Source organism: Mus caroli, unplaced genomic scaffold (genome assembly GCF_978045245.1).
Source record: "Mus caroli unplaced genomic scaffold, Mus_caroli_1 scaffold_17, whole genome shotgun sequence".
Taxonomy (NCBI): domain Eukaryota; kingdom Metazoa; phylum Chordata; class Mammalia; order Rodentia; family Muridae; genus Mus; species Mus caroli.
In genome coordinates, this window is record NW_028227272.1 from 34,692,770 (window position 1) to 34,715,546 (window position 22,777).

Here is a 22,777-nt window from a genome sequence, read left to right on the forward strand (position 1 = left end):
TTTCTTTTAAAAAGTAAATGATACCCCTGCCTTTTCTTTGGGAAGCAGACCATCATGGCGGCTTTGCATGCAACCTCTAGGACAGGGATTGTGAACATATGTGTTGAGACCCCTTTGAGGGTCGCATATCAGATACCTTGCATATAGGATATACATTACATTACGATTCATGACAGTAGCAAAATGACTGTTATAAAGCAGCATCGAAATCATTTCATGGTTGGTGGTCACCACAACATGAGGAACTGTACTTACTGAAGGGTCACAGCGTGAGGAAGGTTGAGAACCACTGCCCTCGAACTACACTTTTGTTTTTCAAGCTGGATTCTGATCTTGCTGACTTAATGAACGTAGGCGAACTATTCAACTTTTAAAAGATTGTTTTTATTTATATTTCACTTTATGCATATCGATATTTTGCCTGCATATATATCTGTGTACCATGTGTGCCTGGTGCCTGTAGAGACCAGAAGAGGGAGTTGAATCCCCTGGCACTGGGGATAGGGGCGGTTGTGAGCAACCATGGGAGTGCTAGGAATAGAACTTGGCTCCTTTAGACAACAAACAAATGCTCTTAACTGAAGATCCATCTCTCCTCCCTTAGCTATTCCACTTTTGAGTCATTAATCAAGGCCAAGATCGCAGCCCGATAGGAAGCATTGGAGACCTCCCTTTGGGTCTAGCCTTGTATGAGGTCATCCCCCACGCACGCACGCACGCACGCACGCACGCACGCACGCACGAACTCCACATAAGCCACATTGGCTTCCCTTTATTTCTTTCTAGCGGCCCCATTAGCCTCATTGCTCTAGAGTGCCTGAACATGCTTCTTTTGCCAGGAGTTTCTCCTCTTGCCTAGATGATAACAGATCTCTTGTCCAAAGCCTCATCAGTGGGCAGGAGGCCTTTGTTGTCTCCCCAAACCAGTTCAGGTCCCTATTCCTTCATGCCCCTGAACTTGACTTTCGCAGCATCATTGCGCTTTGCCCTTGGGGCAGTCCGTAATTGTGTGCTTCCTGTCGTTGTCTGTCAGACTCTAAGCTCCACAGGGAAGCTTCTGCTGATCACTTTATACTCAGCACCTGGTTCGTGGTAGGCACTAAATAATAATTTGCGGAATGAATAAACTTGTCCAGAATGTGTTAAAGCTGAAAATCACAGAAAGTACTCTGTAAATTTCAGATGCTTTTACAACTCAGATGGGGATTTCCTGATTGGTAAGTTCCTGGTTGGTAAGACTGACTGATTACCTAGCCCCAAGCTATATTCCAGTTGGTTTTTTGTTTTGCTTTGTTTTGTTTTGTTTTTGTATCTTGTTTGCCTGCATTCCCCCATCTGTTTCATGAAATGAAGTACCACCTACAAGAGTGAGGTCCAGACACCACTGGTGGTCTGGAAAAGATTCCTAGTGTACCTCAAAGTGTCCAATGTATGTTCTGGGCTTTCTGCCTGTGGCTGTCTCTGCTGGGCATCTCCCGTGTGGGAGATCTTGGCAATGGAATGAAATGGCATTCCTAACGTGACTAACTTATTAGGAAATTTCTATTTGCTTTTAAACTCTCTGAAGGAAAGCCCATTTGTCATCAACAACCACGCACAGTTCGGGTACAAATTTTATGAGGCCATCTAAAGCATAAGAGCCGTGAGAGGTTTTGTGGCATTTAGTTTTAGTATTCAGGAGTGAACATTCCCGGGTAGTCAGCAGACATGCATTCTGGCTGAAATGTCAGAAAAGAGTAGTTTTCTGTGCTAGTTCTAGGACCCTTTTGGGTCAATTCACAAAAGTGTATATATACAGGCTCCTCAAAGTGGGAAAGAAGACAGAGATTTTGAAGAATTTTCAAAATCTTGTAGACAGTAAAATAGCTAACTGACATTGTCAGAATACAGTTCACCCCTAAGAGACCCAACGAAGGCCTCCTCATTCGCAATAACAAGCAAATGCAAGCATTAAGCTTTCGGGTTCTCCTTTGAACAGGATTGCTCACTATTACACGGTCTTTTCCCCTCTCCCCCCCCCCCCCCCAGTTCCCCAGAAAGGGAAACTTCTCATTTACACCGAGTTTGGCAAGATGTCCCTGCAGCCCAATGAAATCTGCGTCATTCAGGTTGGTTCTGAGCCCCTCTCTCCCCACCACTTCTCCCTAATTTGGGAGCAATCAGATGTTTCAGCTGCTGCTATTTCTAACCCTAAAATGTCTCTGTCATGTCTGGGCGACCACAGGGAGGAGTCAGAGTTAAACAGAAGGCTTTGGGTTAAGCGGGCTTGGTGCCTGCTTTGTTTAATATAGCGCACAATCACCAAGCAGAGAGTGGTTACCACTTCCTTTCCCTAAATGTGAGTAGTCTGCTTCAGGCTGCATCAGAGACAAGAGATGGTGAAGGTATTCACAAATATATTGAGTTGTGGCTAACTGGGGGCTGCTGTTATCTCTGGACCCAATAAGACATTAATTATTGGTATGATTAGGAATTAGATTTTTTTTTTTCCTTTGTGACTCATCTTTAATCTGGTCACCTGGAACAGCATCCTTGGAAACACAAGCACTTTATTTCTGCATATAACTGCAAGAATACGATTCATGATGCCATGCTTCTGTCCTCCAGAGAGGAATGCGATTCAGCGTCGATGTCTTCGAGGAGACCAGGGGCTACATCCTGGAGGTCTATGGTGTCCACTTTGAGTTACCTGACCTGGGACCCATCGGTAAATCTTCACCTCAAGCCTTGCTTGAGATTCATCTCCTTCCATCTCTTCCTGGCTCTCACACTCAAACTTCAACTTCCCCCTTCAGACAACTTCCTTAGACAAAATGCCTGCCTACAAAATATATGAACAATAGAAAATGGTCCAAACCAATCTATTATACGTTCCTCTAAAACAATAATATAGAACAATGGCAATAAAGTCATTTAATGGGTTTCTGGTTAGATGTTTATATTATAAGGGATGCAAAAGGGGGTCACAAAAATAGCTTTACCAAAGATGAGATTTGAGACTTGATTAAATTCTTTTTTGTTTTTTTTAAGTCAGAGTCTCTTATAGTCCAGGCTGACCTCTAATTCTCTGTATAGATAAGAACAGCCTTGAACTTCTTCCTGGGTGCTGGGATTATAGGTGTTTGCTACCATGCCCAGCCCCATGCGGTGCAGGGCACTGAACCCAGGGCTCCCTGCTACTCAAGCACTTTACCATCTGAGCTCCTTGGCCCTGAGATTCAATTAATTGTTGATGGCCTATTAAAGAGAAGTAAAGAGGAAAGGGAACAGCTTAGCAAATGTATCAAATAAGAATAAGCTTTGTGAATAATGTTTTCTTAAGTCAATGAGCTGTGTGTTTCCATCCATAAAAAAAAAATGTCATGGAGTCTATTACCTTGGAAATATGAAATGAACTGGGTGACACATGACCTTTGAACATCACGTTCCTTCTGAGCACACTTCACAAAATCCATACACTTAACAGCAACAAGCTTATTCCTACATTCTGTGAGGGAGCTGCAGACAACAGTCTCTGTGCGACAGATTAAAACTTCCAGACACGCTCTCCCAGTTCCGAGTCTTCCAGCAGCTGAAGGGAGGACACTCAGGAGGGAAGGGATGAACTTAGAGGCACTTTTTCTCAAGCCTCGCTTGAGGAGAGCTGGAGAAATCGGCCACTGGTTTCTGCTTGAGCCATACCTTCCAGTTCTTTCTTTCCCTGTCAGCAGCTTTTCAGAGCAACAAGGACAGGCCAGCATGTGCCTTCTGGTCACTCCCCTGGGGATCCAAATATTCAGAGGAAGGTGGGAGGCAGCAGAGAGGCAGCTGGAGCCATGGTGGGCCGTCTGTCATCCTGCTTGCCACCCACTCTTCCCACTTTGGTCTAGCTTCCTGCTGCTGTGCAGGCAGCAGAGCCTCCAGGTTCCACAGAGCATGTACCCTCTGGAAAATATATATAATTTACTAACCAGCTGGGCGCTTTTTTTTTTTTTAACCCCAGGAGCTGGAAATGATAAAACACTCCCCAGGCCTTTCCTCTCTGAGTTAAATTATGTTTTTGCACTTACACTTTTTCATATTTTGTCTTTTTGATTTATTTCCTTTCTCTGGAGGGAACACTCGCTCCTGAACAAAGCTAAGCAGGCAGGTCGTCAGTTCTTCCTCCCTGAATGGCAAGCAGATACTTTTTTAGGCTGGACAGCAGCTTTATAGTTCTGGCTTTTGAGTTCTGGCTCGCTGACAGAGGCCTGCCTGGGACAGTAGCTAATCACCTTTCTGTATGAGATCAGGGTCTGAAGATATGTAGGAGAGTCCCCAGGGCTTCCTTGGACGGATGTCTGCAGTTTCCTTGGATCCCCCCTCTCTCCCTCTCCCTTTTCCTCACCTGTAACACACCTACAAAAGCCATATGAACATAATCACTCTACAGTTCCAGGACATGACACTGCTTATGAGGACTTTTGAAATTTTCTTTTTTTCAACCAAATCTCTTAGCTCTTCCTACACATCTACCAAACTGGAATCCAACAGATTCCGTAGTGTTTGGGGTTGAACCTAGGACTTCACATACACTAGACAGGCACTGAGCTATAGAGCCCTGCCTGGGAATCTAGCAAGGATTTTGGTGAAAAGAGGAATCTGTGGAACGGCTTGTGACACAAAAGAAGATTCTCTTTGTGGGCCTCTTTCCTTTGACTTTGGAAATACCTCAGTGGAGTTTGGGTTCCTGTGTTTTCTAGGAGCAAATGGCTTGGCCAATCCTCGAGATTTCTTGATCCCCGTTGCCTGGTATGAAGATCGTCGAGTGCCGGGTGGTTACACTGTGATTAATAAATACCAGGGCAAGCTGTTTGCTTGCAAACAGGTACAGTAAGATTGTTGGTAGCCAGGGAGTGAGTGTAGAGTTATGGAGCACCAGCTGATAGCCAAGGCTAGCCTTAGGTACATTGCATACACCCCTTTGTCTTTATTATACACTAAGGTACTGCCAATTACATAGTACGGGAACAGGTCAGATGGTGATAGTTACTTCATGGTGCTATGTGGCAGAACCAGGGTTAAAACCCCCCAAGTGTTTGACTCTCTCGAGATTGTGCACCTCCTCAGCTAGCAATGGAAATTTAACATTGTCCGGGTCTCTAAGAGTGACGTGGGAAACATAACATAGAGGCCTCCTAATATGATCTGAAAAAGAAGATGACTCATCACAAGGAGAAGCCAAGATTGATATCCCTCAATGACCACCTTATTTCAGATACAGATGATTGATCGTTGTCACAAAATGAAAAGAATTTAGTTGATTAGCTTCAACTATACCAGAGGCCTGGTAAACTGAGGACTTGAAATCACAGGCAATAATATAAAATTAATTTTAAGACATGACAACGTTTTGTCCCTTCACAGAAGGCCTGTCACATAAAAATAATAATATAATATATAACCTATGCTATAATACTATATGCTTCTTTTGTTTATTTTTTGAGACAATGTCTCATGAAGCCCAGGCTGACCTTGAACTTGCTTTGTAGCTAGATTGTCCTTGAATCCCTCATCTTTCTGTTTCTATCTCCCAAGAGAAAGGATTATAGCTGTGTACCATCAGGCCAGGTTATTACTATGTCTCACTATTTAACATATTGCGTGTGTAATGTCAGAACAGATTAATCATGTAATAAATGCCACCCAATAGTCCTTCTGTTACTATTATTTGTTTAATTTTTTTATTTGCCTGGTTTACTGTCTGTATTAGCCTAGCACTCATTATTTTCCTTGCACACCATCAAAAGTCCATGCCAGCCAGCAAAGACAGACCAGTCTGAAACTTATACTTAAACCTTGGAACAAACAGCAATGTGCTATCTTCATATTCTCTGGGTCAGAATTTTTCAACAGTTGTTTAGGGACCATTAATCTTAGAAACCTTTGGACAGCCTTGTTCAAAATGCTCCTACCCATAATAATACTCTCACCTGGCAAAAAGATAACCTCTGGGGTATTAGAAGTAGATATTTACATAAATGTTAAGTGTGTTCCCCAGGTTATTGTTATTCTGCATACAATCGACAGAGAACATCCATTTTGGCAGTAGCACCAGCAGCTTTCCACTTCCCATGGGACCCTGTGATGGTCACAGGGGTCCATTCTCCTCTGCTTAAGTCTGTGCCATGGGAGGCAGGAATTTATCTGCAAAGTAGCCTAGCTCCCCAGTTTTTTATCTTTTGTTGGGTTCAACCTGAAGGAAATTAATAGAGGGGGATGATAGTGAGGCATTTCTCTCCCTCTCTATTCAGTGCTTCTGACTTGATGTGGCTCCTGCTGAATAATAGCCTCAAAGCCAGATCGCAGTATCCAAGAGAAGGCACTCAATGTATCTCTTACCAGAAAAAAAAGTTATTATTGGAGAGAAAGATAAAATATAGTTGAGAGTATTCATACCCCAGATATCAGCAAACACTGTAAATCAGAGCATTGTTTCTCCAGAGAACTCGCTATAGACATTCACAGATGTAGGCTTTTTCATGGTTCTAGATCTTGCTGGAGTCCTATAGAAGCATTTCCCCTCTTCTTTCTCAGGCCCAGGAATGCCAATGTGTTCCCCCTGTTACTCAGATACCTCAACACTCCTAGGCATTCCTCTTAGCTTTAACAATGCCTTGTGGGTAGTCATTTCCCTCAAGTCTTTTCCCTTTACTCTTGAGAATATCACAAATACAATGACACAGATCATATCACATCCCCATTTTCCTGCCTTCCTCTTCTCATATCCACCTTCAACAGTTAGTGCTACCTACATGTGCAGGGGTGTAGGACCATCCTCAGGAACATGGGAATCCTACCAGGGGTACATCTTCAGTTCCTGGAGGCCTAGAAATCATCTATGCTATTTATACCAGAGTTTTGGCTCTCCTGATCTTGTGCACGTTATGTGCTAGGAACCTCAGCTGCTGTGAGTGTGGTAGTTTAACAGCCCTGTCATGTGTAGAAGATAATGCATTCCTTCCCATAGTTCAGCTCTTACATTCTTTCTGCCTCTTCTTTTTTCAAGATGGTCCTTGAGCCTTAGGCTGGCTGGGTGGGGATGAATATAGATATCTTTGAGACTTAGACTGGCTTACTGGAGATGGATATAGATATCCCATCCAGGGCTGAGCACTCAACTCTCTTATTCTTAGCAGTTTGACCAGCTATGCACCTTGGGCTTTAGAATATTCTGTGCTGGATCCTTTTTCTTGACTAGACACACAGCATCAGTGAGGAAGATCACAGTCCTGTAAAGCAGCAAAGTGATCTATCCAAGACAAAACCAGGAAGGATGTTACCGTCATCCTGAAATCTCAAACATTTAGGCTGGATCTCTTCTTCGAGATGTCTTCTTTCCTGAACTTCACAGCAGACACTGTGTCTATGAGAAGTTCCTTTAGGCTGCAAAGCCCTGGAGAAATATCACTGTAAGTGCCTGCTACACCAGGAAACAGATTGTTTGAGAATTGCTGGCCTCTACAGATTCCCACAGTTACGTTAAACATTGAAAAAGGACTGCTTGACGGGTGTGTGCTAGGCTTCTTCTCTTCATGGGATGAGACGGATGGCTGCAGCTTATGAACTAGAAAAGGGGGTTAGTGGCAAAACCAGGACCTAAGAGATGGTGTGTAAAGCAACCACAGAGAGATCAAGTTGAGCTATGATTCTCCCAAAGGATGCTATGATTAAATTTAGAACAACGCCGGGCGTGGTGGCACACACCTTTAATCCCAGCACTCAGGAGGCAGAGGCAGGCGGATTTCTGAGTTCAAGGCCAGCCTGGTCTACAAAGTGAGTTCCAGGACAGCTAGAGCTACACAGAGAAACCCTATCTAAAAAAAAAAAAAAAAAAGGAAAAAAAATTAGAACAACATCATATAAAAGGGGTTATGTCAGTATGTATTATAACTTCACAGCTACAAAACCATTACATTCTAAGAGCATGCTTTCCTGGATTCTGTGATTAGGATGTCTCTCCATTCAATGTCGTGGCCTGGCATGGAAACTACACACCCTACAAATACAACCTAGAGAACTTCATGGTCATCAATGCGGTGGCCTTTGACCATGCGGTAAGTCCAGACCATGAAGGGACCGTGGGGATGGGACAACCCTTGAATGGGAAGGAACTAGTGTATACCTGTGGCATGCACACATCTAAGGTTTGCAAGGTCATCCGTGCAAAGCCTCAACCGGATCATGTGTCCTTTGGTGAAGGAGTACTTTACTTGGCAAATGAGGAAGCCAAGAAATCCTCAAGCCAATTTACTTCTCTCCAGAGTAATCACAGCTCTCATGCATGGGCAAGGGGAAAGCTGCTAATGATAATAACGAAGTCTGGAGGAAACTCATTTACAGGTCTGGAGAAGGTCTGGGCACCTTGCAAGCCAGGGCATGACTCTGCTTGCTCTGGCTGCCCACCTGCTCACCAGCCTCAGCTTGTGGCCAAAGGGCAAGGGAGTCTTCTTCTAAAGTCACTCAAAGGTTGAATGCTTGATTTTTTTTAAAGCCTAATGTTTGAACTTGGTCATATTTTTCAGTCAATTAGGGGGCCACAAATAGGTCCCTGGTCTATGGTACAGGCTCCCGTGAGCCCACATGCTTGATAAAGTGCTAGGCCTGAGACCTCGAGGGCGAGTTCATTTTGCAGTGTACTTCATAATAGATTAAGTTAACCCACAAGCTGAGGGATAATTGGGGCAGAAGCCAGAGAATCAGAAATAGAAGGATTATTCTGAGCCAATTCAGCTTCTCTCTAGGGGGGCAAAACTACCTTTCTGAACAACCTCGAATCTTAATAAAACCAAAAGGGGGAAAAGAAAATCAAGATGCCAAGCCCAAAGCATCACGAAGAAGCACCCTGAGACCTTGGTAAAGCTCTATTTGAGCCTTCCTAAGTTTTCTTTCTTTTAATAGTCTCAGACCATGTCCCATGACAGATGAAAAAAAAAATGGTAATTCTCCCAGCAAGAAAGGCTGGGTTGGTTTTTTGTTTTGTTTTGGGCTTTTTTTTTTTTTTTTTTTTTTTTTGCAGATGTACAATCTTCTCCTTACTACTACTGTAGTTATCTGCCTCCAGATTCAGATCTGATCATCCCACCATTGCTTTAGAAACCCTTTGCAGGCTCCCCATGGTTTAGGATTAGGTCTGAGCTCTGAAGCGTGGCATTTGATACTCTTCTCCATCTGTCCCCGGGCTCCTTTCTCCAGGACCACATCTTGCCTCTCCTTTGTCCTTCACTGCACTGCTGACTGAGTGTGTGAAACAACCACAGAGATTAACCTTATCATGCCTTTACAAAGTCTCTATGTATCCCCATATCTTTTCTATTTTCTCTGATAAAATCCCTGGCCTGTCTTTCTCTTTTCTCTTCTACCCTCCCCCTCCTTTCTTTTGTTCACTTTTAAAGGTTTATCTCAATTCATAGTTCTTTGACGCTTTCCCTGGTCCTGTCAGAGAAGATGAGAATGGGTGATGGCAGGGAGAAGGGTTGCTGTAGGCCGAATGCACTATATAAAGTAGGGAACTGTCGAGCAACAAATTCAACAGAGAGTTAGTTTGAAAAAGAAATAGCTATGCTCTCCTTTCCCCAATTAAAGTTAAAGGAGTGGAGAATAGATTCCCAATCTTTGAATCTCCAGATGTCAGCACCACGTCTGAAAGTGAACTCGGATATCAATTAAATTGAATCTTGGGTTTTCCGTCTCAGAATCTAAAGTTCTTGAAACCGCATAATCTCATCCCTCGGCATATCCCCCTCTGCACTACCGTCATGTAAACGCAATACTCAGAATCTAGAAGTCAATCAAGGAGTCAATCAAGAGTCAGAATTAGCCAGGCAGCTCTCGGACTTTTCCTGCCTGTGGCCATCACCTCTGACGCTCTGCCTCCTAAGAGGCACTGGCTTCCTCTACACCAGGCTGCGGATGGTATTTTGCTTGTTCCCCAGCATTCTCTGAGCAGCACCAACCTCCCTGCCACTCAGTCTGGGAGTATAAGTAGGACTCTGGCTCTCAGAGCCTTAGGGTAATAAAGCAGCGCTGATGTAAACTCAAGTAGGCTAAAGATGCAGCCTCTTATCCGTCCTCTGATCTGGTGTGAATGCATTTTGCTTCAAGCACAGCAAGAGGACTGTCACAGGAGTGATTACTGCACCTCAACCAGAGCCCAGATATCTAAGCCAACCCGGGTCACTTAATCAGAAACTGTCACTTGAAAGCACCCTCCTGTGCAGGTGACACACTGTCACTCTTCAGTCACCTCCCATCCTGTCCTACATTCAGTCTCCCCTTGTGTATTCACAGGATCCTTCCATTTTCACCGTGCTGACTGCCAAATCCCTCCGACCTGGGGTGGCCATTGCTGACTTTGTCATCTTCCCACCTCGGTGGGGAGTTGCAGATAAAACCTTCAGACCTCCTTATTACCACAGTAAGTCTCTCTTTCACCAGAGCACACCTGGGAATGAGAAATAGCAAAGCAGCCAGGCTCTGAGGACAATGGCTGGGTTTTTCTTGGACCCCCCTGCCTTGCCTTGAGTTTGAAGTCCTGCCTCTCAGTGCTCTTGGGCTTTAAGAGTCTGCAGGGGATGCAGCGACTAAACCTGCCTCCTTTTCCTCTGGGCCTAAAGAGAGCCAGACAGGTTGGGAGAGTGTGAAGGAAGAACGCGTTTCAGATATTTTTTTAAAAGGGTGAGGAGTAGTGAGAGTAAAGGTGTTTTTTGATTTGTTTAGAGAAACAAAAATCTGTTTCAAGAACAAGTAAAATGTTCTTTCTTTGATTATTTTGGCAAAACAAAGCAGATTACAATCTAAACTAGGAGATAGACTATTCTGGAAGATGAAGGTGTTATTCATTAAATGTATTCTTTGACAATTTCATATATATACATGTAGATATATAGAATGCATGTAGATATATAATGCATTCTGGTTGCTCTCATCCCTACCCTTTCTCATTCTCACCCATGCCCTGCACATTCCCCTTCATTTCTATGGAGCCCCTTCCCACATCCCTTTCCTTTTGTTTAGTTTGTATCCCTCTGAGTTTGACCAAGACTGCCTTTATGGCCTTGTGATTAAAACTGTTCACTGGAGTCTGGCAGGTACACCAGTTGCTACACACCAAAGACAATGGCTGCCCATCATAGATGGCTCCCTTTCCTTGCATCCCCTATACGTGGCCTATAGGTTCAATGGCAAGGGGAAAGTTCCCGTTAGCCCCTCCCCCACCATCACTGGCCAAGGGAAGGGTCTGTCATGTGCGGTCCCTGCACAACTAATCAAAGTGTCTATGAGTTCATAATTACATTGGCTGTGGTATACCTAGAGGATGGTGTTTGCTGCCCTTCTTCCTATGTGTGAGCATCTATGTTATTTCATTGTCTTCCCACAACATCACCTTAGAGGGGACATTATACGTATTCATTTTGGGCAGCCATGAGACTCTGAATTCACCAGTGTCCACTGCAAGTAGAAACCTCTTTGAATGAGGTAGAAAGTAGCTTCTGTCTAAGAAATGAGGATAGGTGTTTAGAAGGAAATGTTATATCATGTGTATGTAGCTAATTATCAGTAGTAATTTGCCTTGCAGGGCCTTTGACCTCCCAAGATTAGAATTTCAAAACCAAGCGTAAGATCATGTCACAGGCCTTAAGTCTAGAGAGCAGTTGGCTACCCTGTGATAGTCACGCCACTACTGCATATGTAGGCATATCTTGCTGACAGGTTGATGTTGCAGAGTTGGTAGAATTGGTGGAATTCACTTATGGGTAAGACCATTCGATGGCTTTTCTCCGTCAGCCAAACAGCACATCACAGAAGGTAGTGTGAACAAATCAGGTTTTATTTTATTTGTATTATTATGATTAATGATTGTTGGCTAGTTTCTAAGATCCTTTTATAAGTTTTTTTTTAAGGTATTAATTTATTCAGGTCTTAGAGCAGCAGCAAGAGGGAGCTAATATCAATTGTCTCCCTTTCTGTTTCCCAGAAGATGAGACTGGCACCGGGAGATAGCAGGTCTCCAGGTCTCACAGATAAGTTAAGTGCAGGGTCAGGATTTAATTGCAGATTGTCTGATGCCAAAGCAGGCACGTGCGACCACTAATTGACATGGCTAGTGCCATGACCTGTACATAATCCACATCTGGAAATATTGATTCAGTTGGTGAATACATCACCAAGAGTGAATAAGGTACATTGCAGCTGTATTTAATGAGCTTGCACATTTTTAATTGTGCAAATTAAAGAGGGTCAAGGTACAATTCTGTTTCCAGGAGAATTTTACAATTTTGAGCATAGAAGTCTGGAAAGCCTCTATCACGCATTTCCAGCTGGAACATTTTAGAAAACAAATCATTTCCCACAGTTCACTACAGAACCTTCTGTAACGGTTCCCAGGTACCAGAGCTTAATGGTGGATGGTCACATTGAAAAGGCAGTGTAAGCTTTGAGAGGGTGGGGATTTGAGGCTGTCAGGATGAAAGAAGGCCACTTCACAGTCAGGTGACGGCCAGCCTGCCCCTTTGAGGTCACCATCAAGAGTACCCTTTCTCTTTTAAGTTTGTTCTCCAGCTTCCCTCTCCCAGAATTTAATTCATTGGCTTTAAAGTAGAAACTCTGAGTGCCTGCACTTTGAACTAGGGAGCCAAAGGCTTCTGACCCAGAAGGTCTACAGACTCTATGTTGAGAACAGTGGTGAAGGGCTTGTCTCCCCTCCTGGGAAGAGAGACAATAAGAGCACTGCTGTGCTCCCAGCTCTCAACCCACTCCTTAATCTGTTTGTACTGCAGACTGCCTGTACAGTGAGCTTTGTGAAGCGCCTCCTATGATGTGTCTAATGACTCGTCCCCAAATAACATCTCATAGAGAAATGGTACCCTGAGTTGATTTGGAGCAAAAGCACAGAACCCCAAGTTAGAAATTAGTTTTATTGGAGATATAAAAATATTGCTTCAGCAATACTCAAAATCTTTGTTACTTTGATGTGACTTTAAGGGGAATTGGGGAATTATTTCTGTAGAAATATTGCCTCTAGTCATTTTAATGCACCTTAGTCAACAAGGTCCAGGTTTAATCAGAAAGGCAAAGTCTACCTTCCCGCTGTCCTTTGAAATATCAAAAGTGATGTAGAATATCTGCACCAAACTCATTGCTAACTAAATTCACATTCAGATCAAAACCAAATTCCGTCTTGCTCTCCTCTTAAAATTAAGCTGTGAAGGTGACCTTGGTGACATGTACTGCAGCAAGAATTGTGACTGTAGATTGAAGCTATGTGAGGAACTGTTCTTAAAATGCAGATTTTTGGGGCTCCCATTTGCTTACTTTCCTTTATCTGCTTCATGAGATGCACGTGGGGCTATGATCGGGGCCACACTTCTCAGGGTCTCTGCATGTTCACTTCCTAGGGCCTGGTGCAGTGTGCTGTGTTGGGGGAAGGGTGGCTGTTCGGTTGGTTATAGAAACATTAGGGTACCTGCTTATATTCCATAAGGAGGGAAGCAGAGCACGGTCCTGGCCTGTCAAGTGTTTGACTTTACAGAGGCTGTCACTGTGTTGTCACATGTTCTGAACACTCTCATCTTCCCACAGGAGAGACAATAAGCAGCTTTTATCCCCTATTCCTTTGTATACCACAGTAGTTAGAATGGTGTCTAATTGTCTGTTTTGAATATACATGGGTAGATGGATGGATGGGAAAGTGAGTGGATGGAAAACAGACAGGTGAACGGATAGACGGCGCTGGAAGGGTACCTGAATTACCCATGTGTCCGATTTCTTTATTTCTTGCTCTTATGGCATTGCTATGTTGATAGAGAGCTTTATTTCAATAGAAACAAAATACCAAAAGAATGTTAAGTGTGGCGGGCTTTGTCAGAGTTGGTGGGACTCTTGAAAGCTATGTGAACCTGTCCATTTAATATTATAAGGTATTCAGTAGCAGGATAGGTTGCTCTGTAGAGCATGCCCATCCATGAAAGTATGCAAGCAGACCTTGGGGAGTCACCCATAAGAACTGAGGAAGAGTCTTCTGTACGAAGCAGACGTGAGGGTCGTTTCCAGCGTTCAGACTTAGGGTTCCAGGAGAAGAGAAGAAGATCCTGCCGTGTTCAGTTATCTGTTATGATAAAAAATATTTAAGAACTATGTTTCGGTAGAGACCAACTATCTGTTGATTATCACTTATTAATGCACCGTGAGTCTGGAGTTTTGTCCTGTATCATTACACACACACACACACACACACACACACACACACACACACACACACAGAGCTTTACTTTCTAGACTGGGAACCTGTAATGAAATCATGTGCTATTGTGGAATAGTTGATGAATTTGGAACATGAAGGCCTAGAAGAAATACTCTTTGGGAGGTACTGATGTTTTTATGGGTCTTGCCTTGGATAATAAAAATAATGCCTATCCTACTTTCCCAGGGAACTGCATGAGTGAGTTCATGGGACTCATCAAAGGTCACTATGAGGCAAAGCAAGGTGGATTCCTGCCAGGGGGCGGCAGCCTGCACAGTGCCATGACCCCTCACGGCCCCGATGCAGACTGCTTTGAAAAGGCCAGCAAGGCCAAACTCGAGCCGGAGAGGATAGCTGATGGCACCATGGTAAGCAAGTGAATACTCCAGGGGCTGCCTCTGGGCTCCCCAAATGTCCATAGAGAAAAGCGGTTAGTTTTTACTCTCCACAGTCACAGAGGTGGAGTGAGGAGAAAATTTGTGCCTGCATGAGCATGTTGTAAGTATGAATACATAGAGCATTGTGCACATGCTACACTTCTGGTGTGACAGTGTAGAAGGAGATTGAACTGAGAGTGAAACCAGTTCAAATCCTAACTTAGCTCCTATGCAGTATCTCCATGTTTCATTTTTCCCATCTGTAGAATGGGTACACTATCCAGTCAGAGTTTTAACTCCTTATGGAGTGTTCACTAACTTCAAATTCAAGGAAACATTGTCGATTCACTTAAAAGGGTCTTGCTGTATCTAAATGCAGCACTGTGTGTGTGTGTGTGTGTGTGTGTGTGTGTGTGTGTTCTATCTCAGAGAATTCTGTGTGGGAAGTGATCCTGAGGACCACAGTCCCGGAGGAGGCAGAATGTCACCTTTAGCCAGTTTCTAAAGCCAAGGAGAGTCAAGCAGCCTTTGCCTCCCCATAGCTGGGACTTGTGAGCAGCAATTCTCAGCTGCTTTTTCCTTTTCTTTGTTCTCCTTTGGCATGGGATGAAGCTGATGGGATTTAGACCCTATTTTGTATTCCTCTTGTGTCAGGCTGTAAACACTGAGGCGGAACACAATTGCAGTTGGCTGCGGTACTTGCTTTTATTTTATTTTTATTTATTTATTTATTTATTTATTTATTTATTTATTTATTTATTTCTGCATTCTTGGAAATAGACTCAATGAACCGCAAGAAATAATTTTATGCTGAGGCATCATGCAAACTTACTTCACATTTTAAAACAAATGCCTTCAGTGCTGCGTAGTTTAAAACTCATAACACAGACCTGCTTAACCCAAAGCCTAGCTTGTCAATCCCCTAGCACTGGTGGCTCACTTGTCCACCGGGCTTTGCTTTTAGTTCAAGTCCAGAGCCAGAGTTGCTTTTCATGGAGTCCCTTAGTCCTTAGCCTTGGCTCTGTTAATCCTTTAAAAGAATCTGCTCCAAGTATCTATAGGAACCTACACCTCTGCGAGGCACAGTTTGGCAATCTCAGCCTACTGCCTCTGACGGCCCTTGAAAAAGCACAATCCGCCATCATGTTGTTCCGGAATTACCCTTGGGTCTCCAAATGGGGCTTTGAAAGCTGTGCTACCATGGAGCAGTATTCTACAAAGCAAGGCATAGGGCTGTTTTGACACACAGTAAGAACTTGAATAATGTCTAAGACCTGGATTGCTAGTGAGATGAAGCTGTCCTGGAAAAAGGATTGGGATGGTAGGAGACTCAGTATCCGAAGGCCCAGAGTATCTTGGGGGCACCCTGGACAGGCACTTGCATGCACGTACGCATACTCATACACAGACATAGATGGAAACTGCCTAGACTTAACTTTGTGTCTCCTTTAACATCCTCCGTTATGTAACTTAGACGCAGATCAATCTGTCCTGTCCTTATTCCAGTGTGAAGTGGTTAATGTCATGTGACCCTTCACAGCTCAGCCTCACATCCAAGAAGCTTTTAAGAAGCAGTCAGCAGACGACAACAACAATAATGGCTGTGACACTTGCCCTCGTGTGTGAAGAGGGCGTTGTACCGCGCATCTCATCCAAAACACTGCCTCAAAGCCTGACATAGAATTCAGGCAAAGGCACACGACTCCCTGATACAGACAAAGAGAAATTAATGTATGTGAGACCCACCCCAAACATGAACACAGGTGTTCTGTGTGGTGCCACGGAAGAATTGCATAATTTCCCTTGGCCTGTCTGTAGTGGTTTGGATTTCCTAATGAGAACAAAAAGAACTGTAAGGTTTGCGTTGTTGGCTATCATTATTTCATAGGAGACACTATAGATAGAAACATCAACAACTGGTAAGAAGTGGAAATGGCTAAGATAGACAGAATAGTTTTCAGCTTCGCTTTACTGTACCAGAAGCATTCAGAACACAGTGGGGTGTGCAGCGTCGGCTCCATTTTCTCTTCTCTCTTCCTTTCCCTTTGCTGAGCTGAGCTCTTGTCAGGCTCCTGAAGAAGCTAAGAGTTCCGATCTGCCATCACTTACCACCATAGATGAGCCACTTTCTAGCTCTGAACTTTGCTTCTTACTTTGTGAAAAGAGTATGTCACACATGAGCTCTAACAGGCTCTAGCCTGGTAAACACGGCACTGACAGACAGATTTTACCTTTTACGCTTCTCCTTCATGCTAAAAGCCATCAGATTACCTTACTAAAACCAGCCACCAAGCTCTGTTTCCTTCTTTGGCCACTTCCTCCTCCTGAGGCTGACCACCAAGGCCCAGCTATCAAAGTATTAAAGTATAATAATCAAAAGTCCCTCCCCCATTTTGGTTCACATAATTAACATGCCCAGTAAAATTAGCCAGCTCATCCTAACACAGTTTCCCCCTTTCCCATTACAAACCGCTATTTGCCTTTGGACCACATCTGTCTCATCTATCCAGAGGCAGTCCTTTGTTCCTCTGGGGCAAATATCCCTTCCCCTTTTCCTTTGTTCCGTTCCTCCTTTCCCTTATTCTTCTGTCTCCGGTCTTTATTTCTTATTCAATGCCCTTTGTCCCTCTGGGGCAAATAAGTCTCCTTTGTGCTGAGAATTTGGTCTTGGGGTGTCTTGTGCTAAGTCCGGTCCTTTCATCACATATAAGAACATCACCACAAGTGGTGGCCCTTAAGAAGATCCCAGGATTCTCTCACATCTGCCCTTGGAAATAATATTGCCTCTGGAATGCTATGAGCAATGTTAGTCCTACCTGCCCAATTCCACCCCACAGAGTGAACCTCAGGGCCCTGAGTATAGATAGAAAGAAGCCTTGCACACAGCTTCGTCTGCTTATGGTTGAGTCAGATCCAGAACCCAGGGCTTGGGCTTCATTTCTTCATCACGGCAGTACATATAAACATAAGTCCTATGTTTTGTCTACCCATACCTTTTAGGCATCAAGTTTAACATGCTTTTTTTGGTCACCTTACTTCTTTTTTCTCGTCTCCTTCTTATTTCCTATAGGCGTTTATGTTTGAATCTTCTTTAAGTTTGGCAGTCACCAAGTGGGGACTCAAGACCTGTAGCTGTTTGGATGACAACTACTACAAATGTTGGGAGCCTCTCCGGAGCCACTTCACCCCCAATTCCAGGAGCCCGACAGAGCCTAAGTGAGACTGGAGCCCTCTACTGTAATTGAGAACAGACTTGCATGGCTTCCTTGAGATCCTCACAGCTCTGATGCTACAGGGACAGCGATTGAAATGAGAGCTCACTTGTCATAGTCAAGAAACTCAGAATGTTTGTGGATATGCATTCAGAAATGCCTATGGCTTTCTAATTACTCAATAAATCTGTGTTCTGTGGAAGCTGCAGATGGTCATTTTCAGATCTCGGTGTCCAGAACTGGTAGGCCAGATAAGCCCATAGCTGAGGGTGGGGGGGTACTGGGGGGGCATTTCCCATGTGCTTGGGCTTGGGCCTTAACTCAAAGAGTACAAGGCCATGTATCTGCCAGAGACTACAGACAAGGAAGGGTCCATTAGAACTATGAGCTGAAGTAGAATCTGAAGCCAAGCCTAGGGTCACTCCAGGGATGGGGAAGTTGAGAAGGAGCTCCAAAGAACCAGCCATTAGTGTAAACTGTGGATATCCAGAACACTAGGCATCTAATTCTGGTAGCAGTGCACAATGATATGAGACAAGAACTCCAGCCACAAAGGACAAGTTGAAATCCACCTTCTTCAGCGGAGCAGCTGTCTGGGAATGCCCAGATGTGGGTTGCTCTGGTCCTTATACAGAAAAGGTCCTGTATTCTAGGAAACCCATCAGCCTCCTTGAGCTGGGACAGTTGCTCATTCCTCTATTCATTCATTTATCAATTCATTTGATAATCCTGTGTGTAATCCCTACTATCAGCCCTAGAGAGGGGTGCTAGGAATGAATGGTTGGAATGGGAGAATCAGAGTCCTCCTTAGGGAGCTCTCAGTCTTGAAAGACAGAGACAATAGAAATTATACCCAAGGAGGAGGCCACACTAAAAACAAGGCACAACTGTATCGCAAGCTGAACCCAACAACTTCTTTTATAAGGTCTATGTCCCTCCTGGTATGGGGCTCACCAAGACTTTGGAAGTAGGTTGACTGTGTCCGCCTGGGTTGAAAAGATACCCAAACCAGAACAGAAATATGGAAAGTGATAGCTGTCATGATTGTTCTAGGATTAGCATACCCTCTCTGGTTTGTTGCCATGGCAACAGCTTAAATTGGTTACCACTAAGTTTTCTTCTAGTAATATTTGGTAAGACTCAGGGGCTATGAGGACCCAGGGGCTAGATTGCCAGATGAATTACAAGATGCCCAGTGAAATTTGAGTTTCTGATGAATCATAAATAATTTTCGTGGTAATCAAGAACAGCCTTATACCAAAAAGTTACTCATGGTTCATCTTGTCTTCAAAATTAACTAGGAAACTAATATTTCCCTTTGCTAAATCTGGCAAACTTACTAGAGCTATTAAAGACATGGACATAATTCTGGCCTGTAGAAAGGTTGTATTCTAGTGAGGGAATCAGAGAAAATAGACATAAAAAATTAAAAGCATGCCAGACCAAAAAAAAAAAAAAAAAAGGAGATTGAAATATAACAACAGCTAAGCTGGACCATGGAAGACTTTCCTTCCATCTTTCCGTCTCTCTTTCTTTCTTTCCTTCTTTCTCCCTTTCCTTTCTTTCTTTCTTTCTTTCTTTCTTTCTTTCTTTCTTTCTTTCTTTCTTTCTTTCTTTCTCTCTCTTTCTACTTATTCACTTTACAACCTATTCACTGCCCCCTCCCAGTTACTCCCTTTCACAATCCTTCTCTCCATCCCCTCTCCTCTTCTCCTCTGAGTAGATGGGCCCCACTGGTTATTTCCCCCCACCGGAGGCACTTAAAGTTTCTGTGAGGCTATGTGCTTCCTCTCCCACTGAGGCCAAACAGGGCAGCCCAGCTGGAAGAACATATCCAACATACAGGCAAAAGCTTTTGGGATAGCCCTCGCTCCAGTTGTTCAGAACCACATGAAGAGTGAGCTGCACATCTGCTACAATATGTACAGGGAGCCTAGGTCCAGCCAATGTATGTATGTTCTTTGGTTGGTGCTTCAATCTCTGAGAGCCCCAAGGGTCCAGGTTAGAAGACTCAGTTGATCTTTCTTCAGAGTTCTTATCTCCTTCCTGGCTTTCAATCCTTCCCCCTATTGGAGGAAGCCTTTCTTTAGAATGTGAGGTCTTCAGTGGAGAAGTGACCTTTAGCTAGATCTAAAGAGGAAGCAGGAAGCCACTGGGGGTAGGGGCAGGGATGAGAAGGAAAATATGACAACTAAACACCTTCTGGGTTCAAAGAGCTGAAAGCAGAATCGGAATGAGATGCCTATAGGCAGAAGAAGAGAAGCAAAAACAAAAACAAAAAACAAACAAAAACAAAAAAACCCAACACAACAAAAAACAAAACAAAACAAAAATAAGCAACAACATAAACGCTATCGAAAATCCTGACACTGTCCTGAACTAGTGAGGTAGCAACAGAGAACGGAGAACGTCTGGTCTTGAGTGGACCTGAGAGGACTTCTGGAAAGCGGAGTTGCGAGCAGGGCTGGGACGGCTGCTCAGCTCATGGTTACCCGCCACTCTTGCTGGTGTCAAATCAGAACACAGCAAAAGAATGGCTGTTTGGGTATAGCAGTCAAGCAACTGACGAATGGGATTTTGTGAATAAAGATGGAGAGGCTCTTGCTCTGTACCTCTGAGGTTTGCGGTCAGCGCTGGTTGGTTCCCTGCAACTCTTGAAAGGATAAGCTCCTCCCAGAGGCACAGAGGCACTTCTCACTACTGCACCCATTCCCCATCCCCCCTCCACTCTCCAATTTTCATAGTACTTCCAGTCCCAAACTAAGTCCACCACCAACATCCTCTACTGACAAGCCCCAGCCTTTCTTCCAAGGAGTTATGAACCCCACGTGGTTTTAACCCTACGCTGTACGGCCAGCACCTCAGCTCTGACTCACTCGATGCTCTGATATCAGCTGGGCACGGAGCTCCTCCTGAAGCCAGATGCATGGCGTGGGTTTCCATACATACACTTAGCACCTAGGACTCTGTACTTTATCTCTCCACATACAGCAGCGACTCCCCAACCTGAGACGAGATCTCACCCAGGCCAGACTGTTCACACTAATTTAAAAAATAAAAAAAGATTTGCTTTCCTTCTGTGTGCCTCAGATCAACTAGGAAAATTTGTGTCATTTCCTTAATTCTCCAAAAATAATATTGTCGTCTTTTTGCTTGGAATGAAAAACCCCAAAAGAACAAAAAAGCACCCTGATTAAATTTCTTCTAGTGAAAGGAGGATTTCCAGCAAGACCTCCTTGGCATTTCTGTATATTTTGTCATTTAAAAGAGAGTGTGATACCAGTTACCCTTCTCATTTTTCTTCCTAAAGGACTTCTCACTGTCTAGGCTACCAGAAATGTCCCTAGACTAGTGATTCTCAATAGGTCACCTTGTTCCTTTACCCTCAATACAACCCATCCAAAAAAACCATCAGCTTCTGGCCCACTGATAAGTACATTGTAGTGCATGGGACAGTCCCACCCAACAAAGATGCTAAACATGAACAAACACTGGGTCTCAGCATCAAGTGTGTATTTGATCATTCACATATCTTTAATTTCCAGTGCCCAGGTTATACCTCAGACCAACCAACTAGAAACACCAGTGATAAAACAAGACTATGGGAACTTGAGCCTCAGGCTGAAGTCCACTGTTTTTAGAAAGTTAAAATCAGCAATGAAGATAGCTCTGTTTCTAGAGATCCTGGTACCAGGTTTTCAGGGTCAACTAAAAAAAAAAAAGATTTGGAAATGGACCATAAAGTTTCATTTTCCAGTAAATGTTAATGGGCATGAAGGCAGTGGCATGGGTTGAGGGTTTACCTGGGAAGTAAGAAACTCGTTAGTGTTTAGGCAGCATCTACCTCTCAGCACCAGCCAAGGTAGATATATAAGTCAAAACCAGTAAATTACTGAAGGACTGGAGAGATCACTCAGTGGTAAGAGAACTGACTGCTCTACCAGAGGTCCTGAGTTCAGTTCCCAGCACCCATGTGAGGGACTCATAACAAACTGTAATACCAGAATGAAGCCTATCACGGTACAAGCACTGTATAACAAGTGGGGCTTGGGGACACTGCTGATTTTAATATGCTAGCTTTCAATATAATTATTAGGTAGATATTAGTAACAGTATATATGCATTTCAGCTTCAGAAAGGTCATTAAGAATATAGGTTCTGCAATCCAGTTTGTACTTTCATAGCCAAATGAACCTGAGCATGTGACAACCTCTCTAAACCTTGTGTTCTTACTTAAAAGGAATGAGTGATTTATTTCCCTAGGATTTTGTGGGGGTTAAATGAGATGATGCTGTGAAACCACCCACATGATGTGCACCGTCTAGTGTTACCCTTATGACTCAGAGTGTATTCAGCTCCTGCCTCCGGGAGACTCTGGTGCCCTCTGCTGTAGGAGCTGCCCGAATGACTAAGCGGAGGTCCTTGTGCCTAAATAAACTAGCATCTGGCTGAAGAGGCAAGTGTGCACTTCTGATGCCATGAGAAACAGATGTATCAAGCACAGGAGTGTTGACACCTTGTTTTCTTTAGGTCTAAGAGCAAAGAAATCATATGGTTTAATTTAAGAACTCAACAGGGTATAATAATAGATCAAGTGAAGTGGAAGGGAAGACAAGGATTTAAAGCGATTTGGATAAAAAGCAGTTTCCATGTGAGTGTCTGAGAGCATTTCCCAGGGGACTCTTGCCTAATCATGAGACCCTTGGGAGTTTCATTAGGCTAATCCAGATTTTTAAAATCGAAAGTCATATCAGAGCTTCAGTACAAACCACGACAGCATGATTAACAGCAATGCCTTATCGGGGGCCAACCACGTGTAATTCCACAGCACCCCAGCAACAGAAATTTGACAAATGGGGGCATTTTGTTCATTCGTTAGCATTTATTTTAGAGTCTGTGAAACGTCCGAAGGATGCTCTGTTTCTCTT

General features: G+C 43.7%; 1 protein-coding gene across 1 annotated transcript in view; it reads left to right on the forward strand.

Annotated features, from left to right (window-relative positions):
- Hgd (homogentisate 1,2-dioxygenase) overlaps positions 1 to 18,051 on the forward strand; it is a 50,362-nt gene extending 32,311 nt beyond the window's left edge. The window contains exons 7-14 of the mRNA XM_021184741.2: positions 1,183 to 1,217; positions 2,029 to 2,108; positions 2,608 to 2,707; positions 4,722 to 4,846; positions 7,971 to 8,075; positions 10,309 to 10,435; positions 14,447 to 14,628; positions 17,708 to 18,051. Of these exons, the coding sequence (XP_021040400.1) occupies positions 1,183 to 1,217; positions 2,029 to 2,108; positions 2,608 to 2,707; positions 4,722 to 4,846; positions 7,971 to 8,075; positions 10,309 to 10,435; positions 14,447 to 14,628; positions 17,708 to 17,857 (904 nt within the window). The 3' untranslated portion in view covers positions 17,858 to 18,051. The remainder of the gene's footprint in view (positions 1 to 1,182; positions 1,218 to 2,028; positions 2,109 to 2,607; positions 2,708 to 4,721; positions 4,847 to 7,970; positions 8,076 to 10,308; positions 10,436 to 14,446; positions 14,629 to 17,707) is intronic.
- Positions 18,052 to 22,777: the final 4,726 nt, after the last annotated feature.